This window comes from Athene cunicularia (assembly GCF_003259725.1).
Source record: "Athene cunicularia isolate RWA chromosome 4 unlocalized genomic scaffold, athCun1 chr4_part2, whole genome shotgun sequence".
NCBI lineage: Eukaryota > Metazoa > Chordata > Aves > Strigiformes > Strigidae > Athene > Athene cunicularia.
In genome coordinates this window covers 7253107-7270137 of record NW_020799099.1, presented here as the reverse complement: position 1 = coordinate 7270137, position 17031 = coordinate 7253107, and the positions used below count along the sequence as shown (strand labels likewise).

Sequence of the window (17031 nt, the reverse complement as noted above, 5' to 3'; positions counted from 1 at the left end):
AGTGGCATTTCTTTGAAGGGGGACTTGAAAGGCCAGGCTGTATGGTGTCCAACTTTCCCCTAACTCTTAGCTAGATTTAATCAAAATCACCACTAACTGGACAAAGGCTATGAATTTTGAAAGTAAAATTGCTTAAGGGTTGTTTTTATGTAACATTACAATCAATAAATCAGTAGAAATGTCACATAAGCTCTGTTTTGTAACTCACACATCATGAGATTGGCTAAAATTTCAGTGCACCACCTAAACAGAAACCTCAGAGACTGTTCACCTTCATAGACTGCAGCATCAGGTTCAGCTTGTTGGCAGCACGGTTTTCTCTGTTTGACTCCGAAAAGCTGTAAAGAGAAAGAGTTCTTGGTAAAAATTTTCAGGTATTTAGGGAAAGTTAGGGACCAGAGGAGAAGACTCTGAACATGCTGTTCCTGACATATGTCAACTGTGCTATGTCTTGGGCAAGGGTTCTGTGAGTAGCAGCTCTTAGTGAAAGGTGTCATTGGTGTGGTATCCCTGGTTATACTCCCATATAGAATCATAGACTGGTTGAGGTTGGAAGGGACCTTAAAGATCGTCTAGTTCCGACCTCCCTTCATGGGCCGAGACATGACATATATGAGTTCTACTAGACTCATATATCCCTGCACATAACAATTATAAGAAAAACTTCTGTGCTTTAGCTATGTGTGGGAACATCCTATGCTGTTAAATGACCTGCCTACCCAGTTTCACCCCTGAATCCTGGTTCCCTAATCTTTCTGGTGTAAAGCAGCTGGTTTTCTCTGACATGAGACCTGGGAGCAGCTCAGAGGATGTTTGGTGCAGTGACCACTCTCCTCACGCATCAGGGAAAGCCTGTGCTGGGGGGTGCTGCTGCTGCTCCTCATAGTCCCCCAGTATACCCAAGCAAACCTTGATCGCTTAAGCCTTGTCTCAGACCATCAGCCACATTGTGCACATCTGACTCATTGCATTGTGCTCGAAAAATTAAAAAAGTTAAAATCCCTCTTTTAATAGTGTGTGGTACAGAATTCACGTTACTTCAGGAGCTTTCACCCAGAGAAAACCAACACGCACAGACAAGGGTGTGTCTTTGGGGCATGGTGCACCACATGGAACCAGGAGAAGGCTGCGGGCAGGAGGTGGTGTGGGGTGCGCAGGCTGCTGCAGGGTGGCCTCACGCAGACTGCACGTCAGCTCTGCTGGGTCGCCTTGCCTGGGGGCATGGAGAGACAGCCCTGACATAGGAGTCTGGGACATGAGGGATAGATTTTCAAAGTTTCTTGGTATTCTCAAGAACTCCAAATCCTTAATTCTGTGGAAAATTATCTACATGTTCAAATTTAAGTCTCAATGAATTTAAGTATGCAGCTAAGTGCTAGTTTGAAGAAGGCTGTTTTCCTGAGCCTGGAGCTTTATACTATCCAACTGTTATCTGTACCACCAAGAAAGACTTTATAAAATTTCTTGCTCCTTTTCTGATACTTACATGCTGGCATTCAGACTGGAAAAAATGTCAAAACAAATTAAAAACCCCACAATTGTGGCCACTATTTATTTTCAAAAAAAAAAAAAGAAAATTAAATAATCTAAAATATTTTGAGACATTCGCTTCCCTGCTGAAGAAATGCAACATATGATTAAAGTAGGCATGTGTGAAATGGAAGTTAGGACACAAAAGTGAGAGGAATTCTGTTGTCTGTGCCAAGGACTTTAATGATGAGCAGGATAAGAACTGGGGCTCTCCATGTGCTGCTTATTGAAAACATATAGAAAGAGTCTAGGCTTACTGTCTAGAAGAAAGTTTCCATTAAAAGGCCTACTGTCAAGAAGAAATTTGCCAAGTTACATAGGACACAACCTGGCAAACTTCAAGTTCCTTGGTTAGGCGAGAGTAAATCTAGACTTAAGTTCTTACATTCAGATAGGTACAGCAAATTTTATGTCTTTATTGTAAGCACCAATATTAACAAACTGATCACCCCCCAGGACAGAGCACAGTTAATATGATAGTTACTTGGAAACATTACAAGTTTTTTTTTCCAGTGCTCATATTTTCTTGCTTGCCATGGGAGGAATATGACCAGGGTTGCTGCAGATTTGTCTCCTGTGGAAAGTGCTTCCCATCTGCAGCTGGCTGGCGAAGCTCCTCTTGCACCGGATAAGTGAAAATAGAGCCAGATGAATGCAAACAACAGAATGGGTGCTGCGTGATTTCTTACGGGCTTGAAGGAGATAAAGCATTCCTGGAATGTAGATGGCAACAGCACCAACTTTCAGAATCTGTGTTTAAGATCAAAGCTGGACTTAAAACTGCACTTATTGGGGTAAAAAAGCAGTTGACTAGTGTGCAAAACAGAAAAATCACATATTAACATGACTTAATGAAGTAATTTTACCTGACATCTGGGTTGACTTAGGAATTTTCTAGACTCTATGAATTATTTCAAGCTCTTGACAAACAGTAGAAAACAAAAAATGCTAACATAACCCCTTCAGATCTATGAATTAAATTAATCTCTAATTTGGATTGTCTCAGCCATGTTAGAAAGAACTTTTCTCTGTGCACTGGCTTGTGTTTGATTATGGGAGTTCCCAAGTACAAAGAATGAACTGAGATGGGCATTCTACATCAGCAGCACTAGGGATCCCAATTTTTTAGCCCTCACCATCCATTGAGCACGAATAGGCACTTCAGCTTCTTGCAAACTCTGATTCTGGTGTTTGAATGGGATGTCTACATGGTTGCCTTGCAGCTGTCTTAAGAGCAAGATATCTGAATGCTTTTTAAAAAACAAAGCCTTGTATATACAGGATTATTTTTCTTAGTATAATGCTATTTTTAGACTAAATGCCATCTCAGAAAACAGTACATAATATTAAAGGTAAGTTTTCATGAACAGAGATAACACAAAAAGATGCTTTCTTCAGTTTTAGCGTTTGTTTCTCAGATCCTGAGTTTTCATAGAGATCTGTCTTTATAGATAATCGAAGTATTTTTCCCAATGCAACTGTTTTCAAAAGCAGATGAAACTTAGCATTTCTGGATATGCTGAATGCAGGGATTAGTTACAGTTATTAATATAGTTAATAATTAGTTATGGCTTAATTATGCTTTGTTGAATGCTACTGTAATATCAAGTTAAATTATTATGGAATTGCTTACTTTAATCTGAATTCAAGCACAAGCATTTATTCTGAAATCATAAATCATTTCTATTTCTTTATGTCTGGAGAAAGTTAGAAATGTCTGCGGATAAAATTCCCCTGTTTTAACGCATGTCTTAAAATATCAGTAATTAGGATTTTTTTATAGGATGAAAAACTGATAGCCATTGGAAATCTCTGATTCCCCTAAAGCTATTTTCCTTGTTACAAATGTAGTTATTTCAGGACATGGTTGCTATTTCTGGTTAATGTAGCGGTAGAAAACAACTTGGTTCTGAATCAGTGTTCAAAATGTTGAATAGCAAAATGAGCTTTAGTTTTACCATATGCATTTGTGCAGCCCATAGTTCTAGCAGAAGTTAGACCCAAAAATCTGACAAGTTTAAGGGCTCATCAGCTGTCTGCTGTGTCTTGAAACAGAATTGGTAATCCAAAATGCAACATAAAGTAATGTTTCCCCATCTTGTCTTAGGAGGCTTGTCAGTTTTTCATGGTGATAGAGTTGCTTTTTTGGAAGGAAAAATTTGATGGATTTTGGCATTTGTTTTGAAGACGTTTCGTGTATTCACAAGGAATGTATGTGAAGTCTGATACCTTGATCAGAACAGGATTCAAATATTAAGTAGTTTTGGGAAGGCTCCAGCTCCAAGGCTCTTTAAAACTTAGGTCTGTTTGGCTTTTGCTCTTGTTTTGTTGGCTTCTTTATAATTTGATTGGTGCCTTTATTGCTTCAGTTACAGTGGGACAGAGCACCAGCTATTAATTACTCCCTCCTTTAGTCCAAATGGAAAGCAGCTAACAGCCCCAGTAGTGCTAACTATAGACTGAAGTGGCACTGTGGTCATAATGAGGTCGACAGTATCACATGTTGATGTCACTTGGTAGGTTAATTCATTTTCATGAATTCACAGGCTATAAAGCAACATAAAGGGAGAATTTTCATAATCTGAAATTATTTTTCGTTTTTCAACTGTTCACTTTATTTTTTTGGTGGTATTTTTGGGAAAAACTTCAACAAACCTTCCGACTTGAAAAGGCCATGCCCAGCTCTCTCATGTGCCCTTTCTCAAATCCTTCTTGAAAAGAGGTTGACCCACATGCACTTTTTACTTCCCCAAGAGATTTATTCAGAGGAGACAATCAACAACCTTAGACTGACATCTATTAAAGAGATGGAGAAAAGTATTTGACTTTAACAAAGACTATTGATATTACTTTTTAGTCTCAGACTCTACTGGTGAGTGCATATGCCTTGTTAACTCCGGCAAAACATGTAAAGGAGTTAGCATGACTATGCAGGGTTAGTCACAGTAGCTTTTTAATTTTCATTGTGTTTGTAACTTATGCTTTGCTACTGATCTGTTATCTGTATAAGCCTGTGAAACAGCATCAGTGAAAAGAACTTGGTAAAAGTGCATTGCATTTCATGCTTCCAAGAGAATGTCGAAACATTAAAAAAATAGAATTTTGTATTGTTTTATTTTTGTTGACTTTCATGATGTTTTCTCTATAAGTTGCTTAAATACCATTCTAACATTGTGTGGCAAAGGCAAGAATAATTAGAAACCTAAATGTTGAAAATATTCCTGGAAACTGTGGTATCCCAACTTCCATTAGAGTTGATGGGAGTTATAAGGGGTCAGACTCTTAGCATAAAGAAGCAGCTTAATTTTGTTAATATACTTTCTTGCTTCCTTATGTTCTTAAATATACTAAGTACCTAATGAATTAATATGTTCAAATAGAAGTAAATTTAAGGGAAGCAAGAATAATTATATTTAACAAAGGTTGTTTTCTTTAGTGCCAAGACCATTGTATACTGAAGTATCACAAGAAAATGTTCACTTGTATAAAGAATTTTTCCCCATTTCCTTCAAATGCTTTGTTTCACTCATCTGTACATTTTGATGTTCCTTATACTTCTTGTCAAGTCTCACCAGCAGAAGGTGAGTAAGGCTTTCTAGGACTACCAGGTTATTGTCTATATACTTGTCACAGCTGAGTGTAGAGGGGAGGGTGTAAAAGCTGGCACTCTGCCCGTATTGCAGCTTTGGTATGCAGTTTGTCAGCAAAGCTGCAGTAATGCTAGACAGCTGCTAGGGCTGTTTTTTGTCTTTTTAATAAGTCAGTACCGCTACAGTAGAAGTGATCCTGGCCTTGCCCTGGCTTGGCGGTCATGCTTCCATTCCATGCTCTCTCCTGTGCTGACAGAAGCATATGTGCAGCCTCATACTGAACAGTTGAGCGACCTGATCTGCATAAAGATGGCTAAGGGATAGAAATGGGGAGAGGAGAGGAGAGGAAAGGACAGGAGAAACAGCAGAAGCACTTCGGATAGCAGTGCTGACTTGTCTGATTTAAAATGTTCTTTGAACTATAGGTTGATCTGCCAAGAAGTTGCCTTTCTGTGGGGTCAGTTTGCTTTGGTATGCCAGGGTTAGGCAGGAATAGTATAAGCCATTATTGCTGTTGAATGTAACAGTGATCTGGGTGATGTCCCAGAAGGAGTAAATGACACAGCAGGATTGACACTGAACTTGGTAGTGGCTGAAGAACTTCCATTGCATGAGGATCACTCCATGAAGCAACTGAATACAAAGGCAGAAGTAGCATGGACTTCCTTGGGTGATTTTCAAGACAATAGTAGTGAGACTTAGTGTCTGTCTTAAGGGGGGGGGAAAAAAAAAAAAGACTGACTTTTGATTGGCTTAGAAAAGGTTGGTGCTTTCTAAGATGTACAAGAAATCTGTGGGCTTTTCTGGTGTGGTGAAAATATGTAGGGTGACACTACAATAAGTGTTGTGAGCTGTAGTGGTATGTGTGCACATTTGTAGCGCTCTACGGGATGTAAAATATAGATGTCTCTAGCTCAGTGGTAGAGGAGAAGAAGAACTGAGGAATCAGGCAGGGAAATATTTGAAGAACCAAGCTTGGAAGGTTTGGTACTATATTCTTTTATTAGAGTTAGAATTACAAATGAGCCTCTGAAAGAAAGGTGGTTATGGTATATGTATGCTTTGTAGGGAGGAACAGTCCGTATGCTGTGCAGTTTTGCTTAGCAGACAAATAATTTCATCATCCCATTCCCCCCCCCCATTTTTGGTAGGCATGGGGGAGAAAAAGGGAAGTGTCAAAAACCTTTGTTGGTCTAAAATACAAGAATTGAATTGATAGGAACGGAGGAGTTGCATTGATTAAATCTGAGCTTCTGTCACCGTAAGTAGCAGGGATCAGCCATGTGGGTTGCAAAATAATTACAGCGCTGGTTCTGATTATTATGGAGGAACAAAGCTTGCTTTAAGGCTTCAGTCACACTGGCCCTCAACATTTGCAGTGCAGTGCTTGCTTCTGCTATTGCTTGCTCCGGCTTACTTTAAATAAAGAATTACGGAATTTGAATGTGGACAGGAGGAGCTGTATTTAGGCTATAGTTTCTTTCTGTAACCTTTTTACTGGACCTCATGTATTCATTTTGCTCATGTTTTAATGAATAAAAAAGTGCCACATGTTGCAAATGAACTTACATAATCTGTGCAACAATATTAGCTTTCAGCTGCTTAATGTGGTATTGTTAGATATGTGTCGTAGAGGTATTTTATATATAATATATATTATATATTAATATACAGGTATTTTAAGAGATTGCTCCTGATTAAACGCTGGAACAAGCCTTGCTTTGTCCATCCTTGGGACATGGTAAACTAAAAAAGAAGCTTCCCCTCAACTTTCTGCATTCAGAGGCATGTGTGGGTGCATAATTTGTGTGGACCATGTAATACTGCAATATCTCTGATGCTTGTGGACTTTAGTTTGCTTGCAAAAGATGAAGTTTAATAACATGTCATAGCAACGCATCAGCTGTGTACAACTGTAGGGAGTCAAAGTTACCATTCATACTCTCATAGAAAGTGCTGATGACTGAATCTGTGAGGTCAGATATGAGAACAGGTCTTTGTTCTCAAACCATGAGAAAAATACTCTGTATTTCCCCTCAAAATACTATTTCAAAGCTATCTCAACCACTGTAGGTGGTAATTATGGTTATTTAGTACTCAGCTGAGATTCAAAACCAAGGAAGATTATAGCTTTCTGAGATGTTTTCAGCCTGCAATGTGCACTGTTCCTCATCTTGATGATTATGGTCAACTTCACCACATAATTTTGGCTAAGAATTTATCCTTGACTTAGGGCATGGCACTATTGCCACCCCTGGGCTCTGCAGATGGGTAGTGAGAGTGTTCCTCTGCAGTAAGGAAGATCTGGTTGCTGTTGCTTTACCCACATAATGGGATTTGAAACCACATTTCTGATTAACATTTCCTAACTACTAGGCTCCCTAAGGGTATTATTCTTCTTTTGGCAGCTTGTGCCTGTAGCTTTCCTTCAGTTCGTTTGCTTTTCTCATGGTCACCCTTCTGAATTTGACCGCAAAATCTGCCTGTGCTGCTTACATGAATGTAAAACTAAATAGAGTTACTTCAGGAATGCATTTGGATTGCTGTGTCTGCAGCCGTTGGATCCACTCCCATTAAATGCCTCCCATGATGTGCTAAGTGCTTTAAAATCCTACTGGGAATGACAAGCTTGAACTGCCTCTGTGGATGGACAAATGAAAGACCAGAAAGCTGCTTATTTATTTCACAATTCAAGTGACTGTCAACTGCTTAGAGACAAGTGACAAAAATGACACAGTGCTAAACTTGCTGCAAGTTACTTAAATACCTGAGTCTTGCTTATGACACTTGCAATATGGAAAACAGGAGAATGCTTGAGGGCAATGGCAGTATCTGTTGCTGTCACCTGCCTGGTGTGCCATGAAAAATACCATAGGATTGTGAAAAATAGGTTGGCGATTCAGTTACAATAGACTGTCATTTTATTTTTTTCCCATGGGTGGAACAGGCATACAAGGAAGAGGAAGATACAGTTTCCATGGCTGGAATTTATAAGAGATAAAGTATCCTATTCCTATTTAATGTGCAAAGGATTTAGATGCTAACTTTCTTAGGTTGCTTTCTTTGAAAATCTTAGCTTTTATTTCATTAATTTTCTTTTCCTTTTTGAGTGAGGTTACAAAACCTTGAAGTTTAGAGACTTGCTCATCAGAAACCAGCAGAGGTACTAAGTCATGGGTCAAAAGAAATTGCAAGCCACGTGTAATTGAGAACCGTTTTGGTTTACTTGTGCTTTTGGTTTTCTGTTTCATACCAGTTATCCCAGAAAAGGAGAGTCCAGGGTTCAGGACAGCTGCATCAGCCTGGAATAATCCTGACTGAATAGACACATCCTGTGTCAATTTGACTAAGTCGTGTGATTTCTTTGTATTGATAATACCTCAGTGGGATGAGATAAGGTTACAGTAAAGAGAAGGCAGATAATGCCCTCAAATTTTGAAATAATGAGCTCCATGGAGATACCCAAGGTGGTAGTCTGGAGAAATGTGAAACTGTCAGAAAGGAAGGAATCTCTTATGGATACTTGCAAAAAAATGGTTTGTTATGATGTCTTTGTTGCTATGAGAAAAATGTTATTGGAAAAGTTTGTCACACAGAGCCTTGGTTTAAATAGCCAAGTCCAAAATATCTGACTAATGTAGACAGTCAGCTAAGAGATGTGATAGTAATCCAGCTACTAATCTTCTTCTTATACCAGGCTAAGGTAGGAATGTGTATCTTCAGAACTGATATTTGTAATTGATATGGCCCTTGTGCTTACAGAATGGACTCAATGCTCTGCACCTGGCGGCTAAAGAAGGCCATGTGGGACTGGTACAAGAATTATTGGAAAGAGGGTCGGCTGTGGATTCTGCCACTAAGGTAATTCATGCACGTCTGTAAGTTTATACACAAAAAGTCAAATACATGAGAGAAATTTAGAGAAAAAAAGATTAAAGTACAAAATAAGATAATAATATAAATAATTCACTGATATTAAAAATGTTATTTCTATTATGGCCTGTGAGTTTATGTTCTTTGTTGAAGCTTATTAGTAGTAAATGAAGAGGGAAGGATTATTATTTGTTCAATCTATTTACAGGGGAAGCACTAAAAAGTTTTAACAATGCCAGATTTGTCATCATTTCTAATGACAGGTCCCTATTATAGAGGTAGTGAATCTAGCTCAAAATAGTAATTTTTTCAGATCTGTGGAAAATGGTAATTGACTGTATCATATCCAGAGCCTTTTCACTCAAGGGCACAATGGAAGAAAAACCCCTGTGTGATAAATTGTTTTGCTTTTGGCCTTCTCACAGGCAGCCATGTGCGTATGTCTAAAACATTCAGTCAGTGTATTTATTTGTCTATGGGTGGTAAATTTCTTCTGATGGGCCAGATTTGTTGGCTTGAATGATGTCATGTTTGACTCCTAGTGTCTAGGTTGGCTGGCTGTGCCCAGCCTTTGTATTTAGTTACCACCACTGTGTCCCTGCGGCTCTCTTAGTTTTAATGATTTCTGATGGACAGGATCTCCTTCAATGTTAACACTTGGTCCTCAGCTCAGAGAGCTTCTTGCTGAACTTGTGATTTCCATCATTGATGGAAAACCAGAAGTTCCCTCCTTCGAAAACATCTTTAAGTCACCCCTCAGTGAAGCTGTTCATAGAACCACCAGGTTCTACATAAGACTTTGGGGTTTGTTCTGGTTTTATGAACCTTGATTCTTTAATAAAGCCATTTAAATATTGCTCCCAGGATGAAAGATTGGCCTGGAAAAAATACAAGGCTCTTACAAAAGCAGTGGTCTACTGCACTGCCACTGTTTTGTGAGGGATTATTTTTATTGTGCAGTGCATCCCTTAAGGTTAATGCCTTTCAAAAATATGTATTTTAATTTTATGCCAATTAGAGAAGAGAAAAAATTATTTATCTTCTGTGTTTAAAAGGCTAGTGTCTGTTACTTACCAGTCAGAAATTCCTTTTGGGTCTTGTACTGGGAAATCTCATTTTACATGGGATAAACAGCTTGAACTTTAGGACTTATAGATTTCAACTACCTTCTACAGGACATGATCTCTGGACCTGAATGAAAAAAACTGTTAGCCTGTACTAAACCTTGCCAAAAAGTTTGTCCCATGCCCCAATGCCATTCCATAATTTCATTCAAAAGTTAAGTTAGGATGTTAATGTTACACCACCACTCGAGAAATCTTCATAGCTGCAACAACTACCAGTTCTATCCCCTGTGATGTTTATGGAGTGTCATGGAACTTGTAAGGTAAAATCATATTCAAAAAATGAATGTTATAAAGAACTGCTGGTTGAAACTATTCCTGAAGAGGGGTAATGTTTGTCTTTTTTTTTTTTTTTTTCCCGGCCTTCTCTATAACAGAAGGGGAATACAGCCCTGCACATTGCATCTTTAGCAGGACAAACTGAAGTTGTCAAAGTTCTGGTTAAGGAAGGAGCCAACATTAATGCACAATCTCAGGTATGATGCTCTTTTTCCTTTTTTCTTCAAAAGTTGTTCACTGAGGTTTTATAAGTTAGATCTGAGATCTTAGTCCAAACATTCAAGCCTGACAAATCAATCAAATTGAGGCTTATATAGCATTCATTGGTAAGTAGAATAAAAGTAAATAACAAATTGAAGTAATTATTTACTCATTGTGTGATAAAGGAACTTGCATTGTTGTCGACTGAAATATTTTAGAAATTCCAAGTGTGCTTTAATAAATTGTTTCAGAAATTTTTCAAAGTGTAGAAATATTACATCATACGTTTGAATTTGGCGAGCAGTAATGAAGAAGATAATTTCTTGAAGACTTGATTTATACAATTGCTTTCCATGGTTATTTGTTGGCTAAAAATTTGCAGATATCTTACTCCATGCTTCTGAACTCATTCTTTATGCGATCAGAAAGAATTTAAATCAGAAGTTTGGAATGTGCATTTGATTTGGGGAAATTCACCTTGTTCTGGCAGGCAAAGCAACTTCTCTCCCTGCTTTGGGTGAGGCTGAGGTGGCAGCTGCCTGCCTGCTGTGATTTCAGAGGTGTAACAACATGTGCTAGATTCGCACTGACCAACATTCTGCAGACTAACTTAGATGATGGTTTGTTTTCCAAGCTGTCCCTGTCTCCTCTGCTCTATCAAACAGATGCACTATTAGCAGCGTAGATTAATTGACCAAGTTATCTTAACGCATATTTTTAGATACCTATTATTTTCTCTGTTTAGGATTAGGAAGAATTTATCAGATAATTTGATTAATGTTTGTAAATGCTGCCTTAGCTATGAAGAACTGAACAGATGGTATAGATGAGAACTATATATGATAAAGAAACCGCATCTTTGTAAGGCATCTAGTCAGCTTGTGACATTCTCAAAGTAAATCATCGAGCTTACTAACAGTGCTCAAATTGTGTCCTAATGCGTCATTCATGGCCACAAATACCATTTTTGCAGTAACGGTGTAAGCTAAGATGATGAGAAAAACAAGTCATGCTTCAGAGATCAATTAATTTCAAATTAAATTTTCCTAGCACTTACTGTCTATAGGCAAGATAATGGCCCTTAGCTTGATCTTGCTGGGATACGTGAGCAGAACAAGAAAGTGATCTGATTTAACAGTGCAACTGGGAACTGTCTTGGTTGAAGAGAGTTTTAGGAAGCATAGGTGGGCCTGCGTGAGATGTCAGTCCTCTTCTGTAGCACATTCCCTGACCATTAGAAACACAGGCAAGTTTGTAAAAGGTTCTGATTTGTCACAGTCCATCCAAAGTCAAGCTAGCTCCACATCTTGCCCAGACTTGGGAAGCTGGAACTGGAAGGTTTTTTTGCTGTTTGATACTACAAATTTATGATGGACAGTGTAAACTAAGTAGAGAGCAAGAGATGAGCAAATAGGTTTATAAAATGAATAGGTTTGTCTGTACCTTCATTGCATTTTAAGACAGGAGAGAGAAACGGAAAAGATCTTAAAGCTGCCTGACACCAAGATTTAAAAAATTGATAAGAAATATTGTAATTCCGTTGCTCAAAAATTTAGAGAGCTCCTTTTATATAATGACCTAACCAGATGATTTCATACATGTATCAGCCTTTCCATATGTATAAGAAGATAAAGTAATGCCTTTTATTCATGTCTTTGAGCATGGTAAGAAAAACAATTGGAAAAATGAAAACTTTCATGAAGGATCCCTTAGAAAGTCTTCATAAAGGCTTTTCCGTTTGCTGGAAAAATAAATGAAGCTTTCTAAATTAAAAAACCCAAGTAAACAACAACTACCAGAATCGGAAATTGTTCTCACAGGTATTATTTTATACAATATTCTAGTTTTAAATGCATTTATTGTTAGCTCTGGTTGTTCTGTGTAATGTACACAGACCTGTTAACAGGCATTTGCTACTTGAATTAATTGAATGAATCCAATGGAGAACATTTTTTCCCCAGTACTGCCTCACTAGTTGCTTCCAGACAGGATGAATTCAAACTGCTGTGATACATTTCCTGGATTTGTGTCATATTGTCTTAATTGAGCAAGTTCTGTTGACTTGAATGGGAGGGTGAATCCCTAACGCTGGGTGATCCAGCTGTGAGGACGTTTAGGGTCTGTCTTTCTGGCCTGCTGTGCTTTTCCAGAAGAGGTGGATAATAGCTGCTTCAAGCAGGAGGAGATGTTCAGAGGCTCTTGCTGCTGCTGAGGGGATGTTTCCAGTGGAAGGTGTCCCTTTGCAGGGATTGCTCTGTCATATGGTTTCCTGGTCAAAGCACTGTCATGAGCACAACAGTAAACAACTGTACACGGAGAGAGAGGTTCATGACCTAGACCTATCTTGCGTTTGGTAAATGTTGAATGCACTTGGGTAATATTTATTGATAGTGTTTAGCACTTAGAATACTATTTGTGTGTGAACATTCATGCACATGTTCCCATGTAGCTAGTAATTTGAATATGAATGAACATATGTTGCCTATATGATGGATGTAAAGGATGTATTTTTTTCAGTCAGGGCTCTGAGCAGACTTCTAAGAATTTGGTTCTAATTCTGCTTTGCCAGAGGCTTCCCTTGGAGGATTAAATAAGAAAGTAACTTATTTACTCCTTGTGAATGGAATGAGGATAATGAATGCTGCCTTTCTACTCAAGATTGCATTGACATGCTGAAGAATCACATATGTCATAGAAAATAAATAAGTTAACAAAACAAAGAGAAGAACCAGAACATTCAAAATTAATGAAAAATAGACGTGATTTATGATAAAAGGTCAAGAAAGATTCAAGCATACCTAACTACAGCTGGTCAAAAAGGAAAAATACTAAGTTATATAGAAAAAGGAAAAGAGAATGACTGAACAGAATATGCTTGATTACTCAGATACTAAGGTTTTTTTGTCAGGAGATATGTCATCAATGAAAAGGTAGAGAAAAAAAAATTACATCAGGAAAGAGCTTAATGGAGAAAGTCAGAAATGAACAGCAAGACAAATTAAAGGTACAATAGAATGAGAAAGTGAGAAATTATGAGTGAATGCTCAGTTTATCTTTATTATATTTTCTTTCGACTCCATTTTTTTCAAAATAGATGCTGTATTGTTACTTAAATCTTTTAGGAAGAGTTGTTGGTATTGAGGGAATATTACATCCTCTCCTTGTTAGCTCTGTTATTTCACACTTTATTTTTTTAGGCGCCTGCTAAATGCCATTTGTTGGTAGTGATTTAATGCCAGTGAAGTTACTCAGGTTGCTCAATAACTTCCTCTTTAAAGAACTTGGTATCTGTCAAGGTCATACTCATTTCCAGTGATGACAATTTGCCATAGTGACAAAACTTCTTCACTGATGATGAACTGATAGATGAAAGAGTATTGTCAGTTGTACCTTGTTCAAGTTATTGTTTTTCCTTTCCTTTTCATCATTAAATTGCACAAAAATACTGGCCTTTATCAAAACTTACCACCAGTGACATCTGTAATGCCACACTCATTTCCTAGTTCCTTGCAACAACAAAATAACAGAATCATGTCAGAAAATGCTATTAAAAACATTGTAACCACTGAGATTACAAACCCCATCTGTGCTATCTGAGACTGTTAAGCATTCAGGGCTTTGATTTTATGGATTTTGTTTTTCTATTAGACTGCTTTGCCCTTCAGTTTCATGTTGGCCTTCAGAGCTGTTATTTTGTTCATTTTCCTCTTCTAAAGAGTCTGTTCCTTTTGAGCTAATATGTCATCAATGCTATTTTTAGAAAAGTAATTTCTATTTTGATACAAAGCCTAATTGCTCAGTGATTACTAATTGAAAAACTTCACTTTCACTTGCATGCATATCATTTGAGAACTGACATCTTCCCTGAGCATGTTTCAGGCAAACGCTGAAATGAGGGCACCCCCAGAAAGGGCCATAGATCTAGAAGATGCTGGTCCTCTTTTGGCATACATCCACCTAGAATTTGACAAGTGTGCAATTGTTTGGCTCAATTAGAATCACATTTTACTACAAGTGTTGCTGGAGAAAATATATATTGAGTATTTATAAAACCTTTGCTTGGTTCACTGCTCATAGTTCAGTGAGCAGATCTGAATATGTGTCATTAAGTGAAAAATCAATTTCTGCAATTTCTTTTCTTGATTTGACAATGATATTTGGTCATGTATAGATCTGACCAAGCTGCACTCACTGATAATACAAAATCTTGTCTGGGTCTGGATGGTACAAACTCTTAATACAAAGCAGGTAACGGGTCTACTGGGGTTGGTCCTGGCTATTCCTTTGAACTTTGATTACATTTCCTTGCAGAGCAGAACAAGGCCATCCCATGGAATGATGTAATCTTTTGCAATATGTATTCACTTGTGTTGGTGATCCTCTAGGTACTTCTGAGTTTTAGTGGGGAATTCAGAAAAAGTCCACGGCAGGCATCAAAATGTTTCATTTTATGCAGAACTGTGGAATTGGCCACTTGCCACTCTCACTGCACCACTCTCCTCACACTTTCACTGAGCCCAGTGGCATCTTTCTTTCACAGCTGGATCACTTCTTTACCCCCAACTTATTCTTAGTTGTTGCCTGTGCATTAGAATAGTAATTCTTTCTTGTAATCTTCCTCTCAACGAGTGTCTACTTTTGCAATATATTAGAAATTCTTATGCCAATTCTTGATCTTTTTTCCCAGGTGGAAGAAACATCACCGGATGTCAGTCCGTTTTGTTTTGATAAATTAGCCTTTGTCACTGTTGTTTTCTCTTAAAGTCAGATTATATTATCTGACTCATGTATAGGCATCAGAGATGTCTGATAACTGGAATATTAGCCTGTCAAATGTCGGCTACCCTGACTGCAATAATCTTAACAATAACTGAGTCTACCTGTAGACTGACTCTGTGACAATGATCCTGAGCTGTTCTGACCATGTGTACATTATGGAATGGATCTGTCCTGACCTTCCTCCTTTCCAAACAAGGTCAAAAAAGTTAGCCTCATGCAAAGAGTTGCACATCCTAGGATGAGGTTATTTGACAAATGTCGTGATAGAGGTACAAAGAGCTGAAAAGTAAAAGACAAAATGAGGAAATACAGTTCATTCCTGTTCGTTAACTGTAAGGGAACTATCACATCCTTGAGTCATGTAAGAAAAAAATTATTCTCTTCAATATTAAAATTTCTGCAACTGAGTTTAGTATAGAATCTGTTCCCCTGTTAGCTGCTAAGGTTGGGCTTTGACCATTGCTTTGTTTAGGGCCCTCACAAAAGGAGAAGCTACCTTTTAATCATCAGATTATTTAAAGTGACCCAGATACAGAAAGCACGGATTAGATAAATCGGTCCTCCCCCAAGCTGATCTTATTATTTAAAAGCCCTCCGGTTTCCTTTCCTAGATATCCTGCTCTAAGCTCATTGCAAACACGTTAGCCAAAATACTTCTGTTTAAATTTGCCCCCACTGTGGTGACTGTTTCCTATTTCAACACATAGGAGATGCTGTCATGACTGCTAGAGTATTCTTACTGGGACTATTCATCAGATTGAAGCAATCCTTAGAGTAGCACAAAATTTCCAGCCTCAATATGCTTTCCCAAAAAGGAGCAATAAGAGAGCTTGTTGAATATCCATATTCAGTGTTTACAACAAAAGCAAAAGAAGGATTTAGATGATTCTCTGAGAAGTGATTGGTTTGTGTCTCTCAGGATGCTCTAGGATTGCTCTCCCCCTGGTTTGTAAAGATAATCTTACCTTCAGAATGAAGCATATTTTGCAGAGTCTTTGCTACTCCATTATGACAAAAGGTTTTAATTCCAACTGGCTTTTATGCTTTTATATTAGTATATTTGGAGAGACAGATTTTTAGCTGCTGTATATCAAGAGGAGTCATTTAGCTGCAGTTCATCATTGCTAATGTAATAAAGGATCAGACCCGTTATCTCTTCTCTGGAGGGGGTAAAAAAAGCAAGAAATGCCTTCTGGAAGGTTACATGGATTTTGAGAGATGTAAACAAAAGTAATACATTAAGAACAATGAAAGAACAGATAATATGTATTCATCCTGCCTTAAACTAGTCCAAGTTTCAGCTGCCAATCTCTTACAGTGATTATCAGTTAATGATAAACAACACTTATTCCTGATCTTGAAGTATGATCTCAGGCAAATATGGAAGTGGTGTTGAGCATGAATGCCTGTGCATGCAAGACTAAAGCAGTACTTACAGATTGACACTGAATTACAGGATAACAAGAGTGTGAACATAAGATAATGATTGTTAATATCAGCATGTTCATGTGGGACTTCCCTATTTCCCCAGATAATTCATACAGTTAAAAGGAAAAATAATCCTATGAGGATGCCCAGTTTATGGTGTCACCTGCAGAAGCGCCAGTGTGGTGATCTGGAGATATGGGACTAGTTGGCTTTTTCTCAAAAGCTGC

At 38.0% G+C, this 17031-nt stretch overlaps 1 protein-coding gene across 32 annotated transcripts in view; it reads left to right on the top strand.

Moving 5' to 3' along the window:
- The window catches only part of ANK2 (ankyrin 2), a 310156-nt gene that overhangs the window by 160749 nt on the left and 132376 nt on the right, over nt 1–17031 (top strand). For all 32 annotated transcript variants that reach the window (XM_026847415.1, XM_026847414.1, XM_026847413.1 and 29 more), the window contains exons 3-4: nt 8883–8981; nt 10495–10593. In XM_026847415.1, the coding sequence (XP_026703216.1) occupies nt 8883–8981; nt 10495–10593 (198 nt within the window). The remainder of the gene's footprint in view (nt 1–8882; nt 8982–10494; nt 10594–17031) is intronic.